The sequence below is a fragment of the Euprymna scolopes genome, chromosome 14 (assembly GCF_053919585.1).
Source record: "Euprymna scolopes isolate OS-2025 chromosome 14, ASM5391958v1, whole genome shotgun sequence".
Taxonomy (NCBI): Eukaryota; Metazoa; Mollusca; class Cephalopoda; order Sepiida; family Sepiolidae; genus Euprymna; species Euprymna scolopes.
The window spans coordinates 36,936,839-36,950,797 of NC_136495.1; the positions used below are offsets into that span (position 1 = coordinate 36,936,839).

The 13,959-nt window shown below is 34.3% G+C and overlaps 1 protein-coding gene across 2 annotated transcripts in view; it reads right to left on the reverse strand.

Annotated features, from left to right (window-relative positions):
* The window catches only part of LOC145292955 (biogenesis of lysosome-related organelles complex 1 subunit 2-like), a 32,012-nt gene that overhangs the window by 4,224 nt on the left and 13,829 nt on the right, over positions 1–13,959 (reverse strand). For both annotated transcript variants that reach the window (XM_080139167.1, XM_080139166.1), the window contains exon 4: positions 4,235–4,339. In XM_080139167.1, the coding sequence (XP_079995293.1) occupies positions 4,235–4,339 (105 nt within the window). The remainder of the gene's footprint in view (positions 1–4,234; positions 4,340–13,959) is intronic.

The following is a 13,959-nucleotide window of genomic DNA, read 5'->3' on the forward strand; positions in this document are numbered from 1 at the left end:
ATCAAATATTTCTTAAATAAGAAAAAAATCCAGGTTGTCCTCGATGGTCATACATCAAAACATCATGGTATAAATGTGGGTGCGCCTCAGAAGTTGATCCTCGGACCTTTATTCATCAATGATCTTTCTGATAAAATTGTCTCAGAAATGAATATATTTACTGAGGACATCACACACTATAACAGACATGAGGGGTAAACGAATGAATAATCTAAGGAAATGGCAGAAACCCTAGAGGAAGACGTCTAGTCTGTAGCGAAATAGGGACATAAAAGGATAGTAACATTCAATGCTACCAAGACCAAATTTCTTTCCTTTAATAATTACATGAAACCTTCTCAAACACTGATAACCATGGTTAATAATACACTATCTGAAGGCTCTTCGTTCAAACTTCTTGGCTTAATTTTATCAAAGAACATGAATTGGAACAAATATATCAACGGCATTGACATGAGTGCTGCAAAGAAAGTGAGCTCTCTCTATCGTGCTAGAAAATTAATTACATCTGAAGGTATTCTGTACCTCTCCAAGGCCACTATTCACCAATACATGGAGTATTGCTGCCACATTTGGGCTGGTGCATCTGCTACTAGTCTTTCACTCCTAGACAAGGTTAAAAAAAAAAAAGAGGAGTAACTAAAACCAACCTCTGTCCCATAAACAAAATGTTGCATCCTGTGCCTATTTTACAAGTACTTTAATGGAAGGTGCTCCAACGAATTCCAAGCCCTTGTACTCTCCCCCTCAATGTAAATACTCCTCGATTAATCCAACAAACAGCAAAATCCCACCCCTACACGGTAAAGATCCTTAGATGCCAGACAGCCTTCTACTCAAATAGTTTCTTCCCTCGAAAAGTTAGACTTTGGAATTTTTTTCCCGGGTCCCTGCTTCTCCGACTGTACTGATATGCTAAAGTTCAAGTGTAATGTGAACAGACATCATGCTGCTCAACTCCCTACATAGTATCCTTTCAAATTTTGTCCCATATAATAGCTCCTTTACATCCAAGTAGCACTGTGCTTTGTTTGGGGTGAAGAAGTGAAAAAAAAAAAACCCAAAAAATGAAGATTTTTATGCAATCATGGTTAACGGAATTAGAGCAAGCTACTTCTGTGGATTAAATAAATAAAGGGTTCAGTTTGCAATTCCATGCAGATTTCTGAGTTTGACTAGACACACCCGAAGATTGTGGATTAAATAAAGAATTCCATTTGAAATAATACATAAAACTTTAAAGTACCAACATTTTAGGAAAATATATTTTAAATTGATCCATGATATTTTTCATAGATTTCTAGATAGTAAATAAAAGTTGTGATACTTTTAAAATGATTTTGATATAAGTTAGAGAAACTAACTACTTTTCTGTTTCAGGCAAAGTTACCTCCCTTCTTTTACATCTTATGTGAATTCTCACATAAAAACAGGAATGAGGCAGCAGACGATGGCAGGTGCAAACAGAGGGATGATTTTGAATTTGAGTAAATTAAGATGGAAATATATTACTTCTGTCTGTGATAGTTGTAACACACAAACTCAAGTCATAACGGACTAAGATTGATAGATGTAATTTGTATCATTCTATGTGTTGCCTCCTTATAAATAAAATGGATACATGTGCATATTGTGAACCAGAATGAATGACTAAAAACAATGAATTAAAAAAAAAATCAATTAATAGAAAAATGAATGCATAAAAAATGAATGAATAAAAAAATGAATGCATAAAAAATGAATGAATAAAAAATGAATGAATGAATGAATAAAAAATGAATGAATGAATAAAAAAAAAAATGAATGAATAAAAAAAAAATGAATGAATAAAAAAAAAATGAATGAATAAAAAAAAAATGAATGAATAAAAAAAATGAATGAATAAAAAAAAAATGAATGAATAAAAAAAAATGAATGAATAAAAAAAAAATGAATGAATAAAAAAAAAATGAATGAATAAAAAAAAAATGAATGAATAAAAAAAAAAATGAATGAATAAAAAAAAATGAATGAATAAAAAAAATGAATGAATAAAAAAATGAATGAATAAAAAAAATGAATGAATAAAAAAAATGAATGAATAAAAAAAATGAATGAATAAAAAAATGAATGAATAAAAAAATGAATGAATAAAAAAAAATGAATGAATAAAAAAAAATGAATGAATAAAAAAAAATGAATGAATAAAAAAAAATGAATGAATAAAAAAAAATGAATGAATAAAAAAAAATGAATGAATAAAAAAAAATGAATGAATAAAAAAATGAATGAATAAAAAAATGAATGAATAAAAAAAATGAATGAATAAAAAAAATGAATGAATAAAAAAAAATGAATGAATAAAAAAATGAATGAATAAAAAAATGAATGAATAAAAAAAATGAATGAATAAAAAAAATGAATGAATAAAAAAATGAATGAATAAAAAAATGAATGAATAAAAAAAATGAATGAATAAAAAAAATGAATGAATAAAAAAAATGAATGAATAAAAAAAATGAATGAATAAAAAAAATGAATGAATAAAAAAAATGAATTAATAAAAAAAATGAATGAATAAAAAAAATGAATGAATAAAAAAAATGAATGAATAAAAAAATGAATGAATAAAAAAAATGAATGAATAAAAAAAATGAATGAATAAAAAAAATGAATGAATAAAAAAAATGAATGAATAAAAAAAATGAATTAATAAAAAAAATGAATTAATAAAAAAAATGAATGAATAAAAGAAATGTGAAAGAATGTGTAAGGACGATGGAATTACAATCAAAGGAGTTAAATACTTTTCTGTTTCAAGAGTTACCTCCTCCTTTTTACCACTTATATGAGTTCTCCCGGAGGGATAACTTTGAATCCGGTTCAAGACTAAGTTTGTTTCCTTCAATAATTACAAGAAATCTTCTCTACTATCAATAGCAATGTCCAAAGACAAATTACCTGAAAGTACTTCTTTTAAACTCCTCTGCCTAATGTTCACAGGGAACATGAGTTGGAACAGATACATTGAGAGCATTGCCAAGGCCGCTGCTAAGCAGGTAGGCTCTCTCTACCGTGCTAGAAAGTATTCTGTACCTCTATAAGGCCACCATTCGCCCATGTATGGAGTATTGCTGTCACATTTGGGTTGGTGCATTTGCTACTAGTCTCTCACTCCTGGACAAGGTTCAAAATAAAGTCGCCAACCTGATATGTCCTGAACTGACATCTAAGCTTCAGCCTCTGTCCCATCGATGAAATGTTGCATCCCTCTGTCTGTTCTACAAGTATTTTAATGATAAATGCTCTGACGAACTACAAGCACTTGTACCTCCTTGACATAAATACCCCCGACAAACAGCTAAATCCCACCCCTACACAGTAGAGATCCCTAGGTGTATGTATCAGAAGTCTTTGTCTAACGCAAAGCAACAAAACTTTTTGATTAAAACATCAAGCAAAGGTTTGCTAGTTACAAGTTGAGTCGAGTAGAGTTCGTTGTTCACAACATGAGATACACATGGACGTTCTCTATTCGCATGTCTTAAACGCTTCTCTCACTCCTCCCAGCGACTCACCTTTTATAATGTTTCGGGCACACCCAATTTGCATATACCACACGATACTGCTCGAGATCTACGAGTGACCGAAGGCTTTAAAAGACAACAGCCACCATCTTGGACCTCTTTTTTTTCCTTTTCTGTCTTTCAGCCTGCTGCCGAGACAGATTCTCGCCCGTTTCTGAGGTAATTCCTCTCTATGTCTATCACAGTGTAAGAAAGCCTCCAATATTTTCTTCCCCAGAACTACTAGACTTTGGAACTCCCTTCCGGGATTCTTTTTTTCCCAACTGTACTGACATGCAGAAGTTCAAGTGTAATGTAAACATAATATCCCTGCAACTTATGTCTCTGATAGTAGCCCCTTACTTCAAAGTGACACTGTGCCTTGTTTGGGGTGAAAATTGAATTAAAAAAAAAAAAAATGGAGATATATTACTTTCGTCCATGATTGTTGTGAAACACAGACTCAAGTAATATCGGACTAAGACTGATAGGTGTAATTTATGTCATTCTATGTGTGGCTTTCTTGTAAATAAAATGTCTACATCCAATCAACTGTGAACATCCGCATTTCTTCCACTACTTTCTGTCATTCATGTGCTACATGCATACACGCACATGTATTCAAGACATTAATAGTTATGACATGCTAACATCTCCATTCATAACAGGAAGAATTAATGAAAACTTACCAAGTTTTTTGGAATAAGCATCGAGTCTGTATGCAGCCTGTTCTAAGTTACTGACACTTTCTTCTATTTGATCAATTTGATCCAAATATGGCTGGAGACTTCGGTCTGTCAAAAAAGAAAATTTAGATTTTGTCAATTAGACTGCACATTCAGTTGCTTTCATATGGTTGTGCTCTGCATATGAGATTGGCACGGAAAGTAAAATTATATGGTTATGGTCAATAAAGTTAAGCAACTTGAACCTGGCCAGTACTAAATGGATAACCATTTAGGAAGATCAGGTACTGTATGTAAGAGAAATCTTTTCTATAAATTAGTCATATGTATGACTTCAGCATAAAATGACCCAACAACGTTGGCATACTGTAAATCCGAACATCAATATGAAAAATAACAGGACCAAGTATAGTTTTCAATCAATATCAAGATAGATGGGGGAAGGGTATTTTAGTCCTAATTTTATTTTTGTTAAAAAAAAAAAAAAAAAAAAAAAAAAAAAAATTTTTGGAGTCTGATGGCTTATAATTGATATAGATTTCAGATCGGCATGAAATTAAAAAATAGAAAAAAAGCCAACAATGTTTTATTTTGGTTTTCTCTTGCTGCCTAACCCCCCACTTAGCTTCCCCCTATAAATCTGGCCTATATCACAATAGCTCCCTATGTATCAGCAGCAACATACTTTGTTTAGGATGAATACACAGACATTTTAAATGTAATGTGAACAAAGATCTTGCTGCACAACTCCCCACCCAGGTTATACCCTATAAATCTAGCCCTCCTATCATAGTCATCCCTTATGTATCAGTAGCAGTATGCCTGGTGATTAGATACACACACAATATTTGATCAGAAAATTTTTATTTTGTTCCAAGTTGGCATGCAGGAAGTTTTAATTCAAGATGGATTGCATTATCCCCCCCCCCCTATAAAACATGCTCAGCCAATAAAAATCGAAGCAGACGACTTTTAATATATTGGAAGAAGAAAAATTTAGTTTTTAATCACACACAAATTTAATAAGTTCAACCATAACCCTAAAAAAAAAAAAAAAAAAAAAAAATGTTAACAGTTTTCTTAAAAATTCTTTCAACTTTTCTTGAAAAAAATCTGTAGGCTTTCCTTAAAATTATCATAAAAAAGTTTCTATATATTTTGAACAAAAAATAAAAATATTTATTCATGAAACTTACAATAGGTTGCTGTCATATTTTATCTTATAGTATTTTAACTCTTTTTTTATAATTAGTATCTTTTTTTTTTTTTTTTTTTTTTTTTTACAAAGGCATCACCACATTATCAAGGCCCAGAGGCCACTCAAGGATAAGGGTTAAAGAGTGTACAGTAGAAATTGGTCAATATAGTAATCATTAGTAATGAAAATTTGGTAAATTTAATAACTTATATGGAACGGCTCATTAAGAACTTATTTACTTTAGACTTGAACACAACCATATTGTAGTCAGCCGGAAAGCAGGAAAACGGAAGACAATTCCACAGGCGTGCAGTTCTAAGAAAGAAGCTTTGTTCATGGAATCTACGTTTAGGTTTAGGCACAGATAAAGAGTGGGGGAAATTATTGATAGTGTTTACAGCTAGACGAGTGTTTCTTGTGAAAGTTTGGCGAGGGGGGACCATAGATTGAAGCTCAGTTGAACACTTTCCATGAAAATAACGATACATCAGAGACAAACTCGCAACATCTCTTCTGTGAGATAGAGGTTGCAAGGAGGAGAAAAGGACATCTCCTACGAGGCTACGAAGTCTATTTTAAACTCTATCAAGGCAGGACAAGTCCTTTCTAGCAGCTCCTGCCCAGATGTGGCAACAGTATTCCATCCTTGGACGTACCTGGCTCTTATATAGGTAGAGAATAGCATCAGCAGTGAGATATCTACTGGATCGATAGAAAGATCCCACCATTTTTCCAGCGGCCTTGGCAACAGATTTGATATACGTGTTCCATTTAAGATCAGGAGTAATGGTCAAGCCCAGAAGCTTGTCAAAACTTGAGGCCTCCTGAAGACGAGAGCCATTCATTTCAATTGATGACAAATGTGAATTAGAATGTTGATGATGTAAAGAGAGAAGCTTGGTTTTAGATGCATTAAAAGTAACCAGCCACTCCTTTCCCCATTGTACTACGTGCTCAAGATCAGAGGAGAGAGAATTGGAGAGAACTTGGTCGTTTACTGTCTTAGATGTGGTACCATAAATGGTAGTGTCGTCAGCATAAATGTCTACAAATGATGTAAGGATATGATTTGGAAGATCATTAATGTAGATCAGGAAAAGAGTTGGGCCCAGGATGGATCCCTGAGGGACACCGGCATTAATACTGTGAGCTTCTGATTTTTGCCCCTCAACTACTACTCTTATGAACCTATCAGAAAGAAATGATTTAATAATTGAGAAGACTTTTCCAGCTATACCATAGCTAGCGATCTTATGAAGTAAACCTTTATGCCATACCCTATCAAAGGCTTTAGATATGTCAAGAGCAATTGCCCTAGAAAGATTGCCACCGTCGAGAGATTTGCTAATCCTATGCGATATAACTGTAAGGACATCTGCTGTAGATCTAGCAGAACGGCAACCATATTGAGTGTCACTAAGAAGGTTATTTTTGTTGAGATGCTTGATTACTTCTGTACTTAACACAGATTCTAGCAACTTACTCATGACGCACAGGAGACTTATTGGCCTGTACTGAGAGGGGGATGAGCGATCACCTGAATTCTTAAATACAGGGCATACTGATGAGATTTTCCAGGGAGATGGGAAACTATTCTCCTTAAGACAACGTTTAAACAGTTTTGTAAGTATGGGCGCTAATTCAGGTTGAAGTTTTTTGAGTACTATAATTGGAATACCATCAGGGCCAGTTGCTTTACTCGAATCAAGGTTTTTGATTAGCTTCGCAACATCACGTACAGATATACGTATATCACATAGCGTGTTTTCTGATACAGGAGGAAATATTGGGGGTTGGCGGTCTTGGTCGCAAAGGGTAGAATTAGCTGCAAAGTTCTTGACAAAGAGTTTGGCTTTGTCTGATGCTGACGAGATTACCTCAGGTCCATTGATAATAGTTGGGATGGAGCACACGCTTCTGTTCAGGATTCTGTTTGCTATTTGCCAAAACTGGTGGGAACCAAGCCGCTGCTCAGCTACTTTGGACTTAACAGATTGAGCATACAACTCTCTTGCGTTCCTTATTACTTTCTTACAATGGTTGCTGGCAGTCCTGAAAACGGCTTTAGTTTCCATACATCTATTACGTTTGAAGCAGTGGAAAAAGTGATTTCTGTGCGCAATGGCAGCAGCACATTCTGGAGAGAACCATGGCTGGCTGTTAGGTTTTTGCTGAAACTTTTTAGAGGGTATGAAATGGTCAATACCTACAATTAACCATTCAGTTAGGTCTAATACTATAGAGGACACATCCTTTTTAAACATGGAATGCAGAGGTAGATCAGATATAAATGTACGGAAGCTATCCCAGTCAGCCTTAGTGTATCGATATACTGTACGATGAAGAGGTACGTCTGGGGACTTATTACATTTCATTTTTATCTTAATTGATACAACAGAGTGGTCGGAAGATCCAAGAGGCGACAGAACAGAAACTGAACATAGTTCAGGGCAAGTTGTGAGAAAAAGGTCTAGTAGGCTCGCATACTGGCCGTCATTATCGGGCACACGGGTAGGTTCCTGAACAATCTGAGTGAGGTCATAGGCAATGGAGAAATCATGACAGAACCTCCCCTCATCATCGGTCTTGTTTGAGTGGGTCAACCATTCGACGTTGTGAACATTGAAGTCTCCACATACGTGAATGTTAGCTGAAGGATAAGTAGAAAGGACTTGGTCAATTTTCTCAGATATGCTTTGAAAGATAGTAACTCCGCTGTTGTGGGGGCGATAGAGAGTAAATATAAATGCAGTAGTGTGAGCTAAAGCAACCCGGAAGCACATATAGGGTAAGTTAGGATCTTCCCTGGAGATGTCCCTCCCACATGGAAAGCTATCTTTAATATAGGCACATATTCCATGCCCATGGCGATCTTGGGGGTCAGATTTAGAAGTTAAGTTAGAGTATCCTGAAATTGCAAACTCATCTAGGGAAATAGCCTGTCCAATGCCAGTTTCACTTAAAAATAAAAGGTCTGGTTTAGTCTCGTGTAATTGGGTTTCAACCTCTGGAAGGTTAGAACGAAGACCCCTGATGTTGGAAAAGGAGACATGGTAGTAGGGGTCTACGTTGGAAGTTGGAGAACCGGGTTTAATCGTGTATTTTTTCTTGAAACTTGTCATGATGAAATTTTGGAATTTGTGGACTAGGTCGACAGATTTACTTAGAGCAGGACAGAGAGGGGAAATTAAGAGAGAAAAAGAAACGAAGAATTTTTTTTTTTTTTTTATTTGTAGCTAATGATAAGGTAAAGCCGTAACAATTACCCACTAGTATGGCATCGAGAGGCCCCACCAGAAGCCACTGCATGGTCCAGAATCCATTCACCAAATGGCAATACAGCAGCCCCAGTACTTTGCACCTGCTGATAGGACAGCCTCCTTAGTGGTTAATCCAAGGTTCGGGTCCCTGACTATCAGGCGGATAACGTCAGCCCAGACAAAACGTTTACCTCCAGCACCCTTACTAGTGACATGGCTACAAGGATAGACATAGAAACAGAAAATTTCCGCCATCTCAGCCAACTGTTCGCAAAAATACTGCCAACCTAGAAAACAGCTTTTTCTTCTCCCTTTGTCCGAAAAATCACTCATTTAAAAAATGAGGACTGAGGGACAAATAAGAAGAAGCGAGAGTAACAGGAGCTGCCGATAACGCATCCACAATGCGTTTTCTACTCTCCATTAAAAAATTAAAAAAAAAAAAAAAAACTATCAAGTATTGTACTTAATAAAAGTCCAACAGACGTGTTTAAGGGAAAGCATGGTGATAGATTCCCCTCACACGAACTAAAAATGAGTATAATCTTATGTCATTTTTTTGTTTTATAATGTTTTGAAATTTGATCGGAGCTCGGCATATTCTGGCGATTTACGTCAGTTGCCAATAGAGCCTGAGCCAACATCATTATCAAGTATGTTAAATCCAGAAATATGTGGTGCCTTGAATAAGTTTCCAGACTTTTTTCATATGGGCACTTTTATTAATAGTACACACATGAAACTATTTCCATTTGAAGTAATCTCCTCTGGCTGCAATGCACTTGTTGTATCATTCCAACAATTTCTGGAAGGCCTCATGGAAATCCTCTTGTGCGAGAGTGTCAATGACCCTTGTCACAGTCTCTTTCATTTCAATTGTCTCATAACGACAGCCTTTACGGTTGTCCTTGAGCTTAGGAAATAACCAAAAGTTATAGGGAGCAAGGTCTGGATTATAAAGGGGGCAAGTCTTGATGCCAATCTTGGTCAAATAGTTTGTGACAAGGATGGAATTGTGAACTGGTGCATTCACGCAAATCTTCCACATCTTCAGTTCCTTATGAATAATTGTATGTACAGTTCCTACACTGACATCAAACTGTGCATTTATTGTTTCTATAGACACACGATATTCCTTATCCATAAAAATCTTTATTTGGCCAATCAACTCTGATGCTCTGACTTCCTTACCATTCCCACACCTCTCATCATCCCTCACAGACTTCCTGTCTTATGCCATTCAAAAACTAATGCTCGATTCATGCAAGATGACCCAAAAGCAGTCTGAAGCATATCTTATGTTTCTATGACATTTTTCCCCAAGTTTAAAACAGAATTTATTGCATATCGTTCTTCTAAAGTGTCCTTATGTCCAGATTGCATTTTTGAAATTTACCAGCTGTGACAATCAGGCTTTAGTGAGGTGCAGTCCAATTCCTGCTGTAGCTGTTCATTTGAACCTGAAATCATAAAAATTAATTAATCATCTCATAAGATGTATAACAATAACACACTGAATTTTCAAAAGTCTACAACAATTTTAAGTGCCTGTACTGTAGTGGTCTGGAAACTTATTTAAAAGGCACCTCGTACCAACAAATGGCTATGTTAAAAATAAAGAAAAGAATGAAACAAAAGTAAAAAAAAATTTTCAGGCAATGCTGGGCAGACACTAAATTCTCCACATATGAACAAAACAAAATAGATAAAAAAAATCAACACACATATCTGGTTTTGGTTCTAAACACATTTAAATATCATATTTGATAATCAAACATGTTTACATTAACATCCACGACTAATCAAAAAAAGTACACATCGTTTGCAGCTCATAACTATAAACAAATACCTTTTTTTTCTTTTTTTAACGTCAAGGGTGTAAGTTCCATATAGAAGTGTTGATTTAATTTAAATAAAAATAAAATATGCATCAAGTGCACTTGAAAGCCAAATCACAACGTAATATTACGTTGTTCTCGCATTGCCTACGCACAGTTCCAACATTTCAAAATACGACCGCTGAGATACAACGTGCGGCTCTTTACAAACAGACTTTTCTTTCTCCAACTTTGCAACATGGCAAGGAAGAAGAAAAGAAAAAACAAGAAAGAAAACAACATACTGAGGATGGCGTATAGCTCCAAAATATATTTATTTTATAAATTTCAAACAAGTAAAATATTTGTTTATTTTCCTAATATTACGTTGTGATTTGGCTTTCAAGCGCACTTGATGCATATTTTATTTTACCTTAATTTTATTTAAATGTAAGGCGTCAGATAAATAATTATAATATAGAATGAATGCAACAATCAACAAACTAATCAAGGAACAACAAATAGCAATAGTAGTAGCATCATTAAGGAGTTGCAGACAGAGACAATTTGTCTTATTAATAACAGCTACACTACACTGAATGTAATGAATAAAGGAAGGATTCTGGATCCATGTCCAGGGCTCTACATTGCGAGTAAAACAGTCGCATTTGCAAGTGATTTTTCAAACTGGCAACTAAAAATAATGAAAGGCTTATCTTTTGGCAATTGTATTTCTTTCACGGATAATCTTCCAAAGCTCACTACTGAGTGAAAAATATCTTTTCAACTCTTTTTTTTAATAAAACAAACAAAATTAAATTATTTAAACAATAAAAGTTTAATAGAACAATACACTTTTGTTTAAAAAAACACCTGAAGAAATTAGAATGTTTATACCTTCAAGTATCAACATAAAATTTGTTGTATATTTAGAACTAGCCTGGGTGCCTGGCATTGCCTGGGTGTTTGGAGGTGTGTGTTAAGCAAAAAAAAAAAAATGTTGTAGTAGGCAGGCAAGCTTGAACCCGTGATGCGAAGGTGGAAAAGAAAGTAAAAGAAAATCTGATGTCTTATCCCTTTCCATGACGCAACCGGAAGTTCGGAACATTAAAATTAGACAAAGTCCATCCAACCAATACGATGACTTGCAAAAATGGCTCGCAAAAAATCGACTCCTCTTTGTAGAAAACTGCTTAGTTGAGGGTGAAAGAATTAATGTTTTTTGTCAATTTTTTGATATTTGTCGTCTGAGACGTCGAGCTTCAAAATGATACTGATCTCGTGAAAATCTGTTCCCTCCATTGAAAGTTTTAAGCAAACATACAAACATGCATACATTTAAACAGACAGGTGAGATATATATTAAAGATTACACTTATTAAAAAAGTACAAAAAATCTTTATGCTGTACATATTCGTCATGAAACGAAGATGTCATATTCCAAAAATTATGTGGGCTTGGCTAGTAACTTTTCTATTTGACTAGTAAACAAAAATATTTAGTTGACAAAGGTCAACTAAAGATAAATTTGTCCATAGATCCTTGATGTCATAGACAAATCTAATGCCTATAGATCATCAAGTGAGATGTTTGCTGCTTTTTGTTTTGATTTTTAAAATTTAATTATTGATTCTTTTTTATATTAAAATTTTTAGCTAATTATAGAAGGGTTTATTCTTAATGAAAATACCAACCATAAATTTCTAACAAAAATAATTTTGTGGTCTTCAATGAAACCTGTCGAACAGCTGATATGCTGCCAAAATATATACAATCCATTAACCATCAAGGCAACTATCAATGCGACATTGTTGCCATATCTATAAGCATCTGGACACAGATTCTTGTATCACTTTACAATAAAAACTTCTAACATAACTTGTTATAATTCTGATATGGTATACTACATTTTTGGTATCACGTAGAAAGAGAAGACGATTTTATATACATTTTATTAAAAAAAAAACAATGAAAACGAGATAACATGTGTCAAAAACAAACAAGCAGTGCATGCATGGTCCCCTTCTGGTGCTGCATGCGAGATGACGCCACAAAAAATAGTGAAGAAATGATGAATGTGAGAAGTGTGAAGGACCAACGTTGCCTTCACATTTTCGCCAAGTTTCAGAAAAAATCTAATGGATGAGACTAAAGTTTTGGGGTAAAAAGTGTCATTCTTTTGGCAATTTTAGGGCATTTGTGACCCCTTTTGAGCTCCTGGGAATGCCGAATCCCAATGAAAAGTGAAAAACGGTGTAGTTTCACACCTTAAGACATGCATATTTGAATTCAGCACCATAGAAAACCACTATATAGACATACATATCAAGTTTTTGAGTAATATGAAAAAAGAGCTCCAAAAAAGGCATGTTTTTTTAGCCCTAAAAGTCCCAGAGGGATGCGAACCAGAATTTTGCCAGGGTAACCCATACTGGATTTATATTAAGAACAATGGGTTCCACATTTTGGCCAAGTTTCAGAAAAATCTAATGGATGGATTAAACGCTATGGGGCAAAAAGTGTAATTTTTGGCCATTTTGGGTCATTTTTTACCTCTTAAGCCCCTGAAGGTGCAACGGGAATTTTCACAAAAAAACTTTACTGTGCACATCTATTTAATGAAATACAATTTGTGGCAAAATTTCAGGAAAAACTAATGGATAGTTATCCAGTAATCGTCCGGAATAACAGATGCATGGACCCATGAATGGACGCCACTGAAAACATTGGTCCCTCTCCGATAAATCAGGGAACTAAAATTAAATATTAAAGCAAAACAAGAAAGAGGTAATGATGTAACCGAGCAAGGTTTAGAGATTTGGTTTAAAATGTCCAAACTTAAATAATTAGTTTGTTTTATATTTTGTATTAAAGTTTTCGCTTTGTTAGATTATAATAAAAGACCAGTTGAAAGTTTACGTTATCAATAACAGCAATCTAAAAAGATAATCTGAAAACTAAATGAATTACAATTTTTATTTCATCAAATAAAAATTTTGTTTTGTTCTCAGGTTGTCACAAAACATGTTGAAGTCGAAACTGTTTGGAAGAGTTGGTGGATATGATTAAATGATTTTGTTTACACTTATTTTATTTACATCTTCTTAAGATTAGACAGTGTCAGGTGTTAAGTTGAAACACCAATGCACTAGAATTAGCATATTCTGGCCTATAAAAAAATGGCTGAGCAGCTTAGTTGGCACTTCTCGGTAGGAGAGCTGGTTCTTGGCCAAAATTCCTCCATATTAAAATATGAAAATTTAAATAATCTGTATGATGCATGCACCCATAATGAAATGAAAATATATTCCAAAATCATGTAAACTGATCAAGTAATTTTATTTTTTAATAAAAAAAAAAAATCAAATTTTATGAGCATCTAAGGAGTGACTGTCTCACTGACCATTACTTTAAAACATTTCAAAAAGCAAGGGAGGTAACTTCACAATAAAA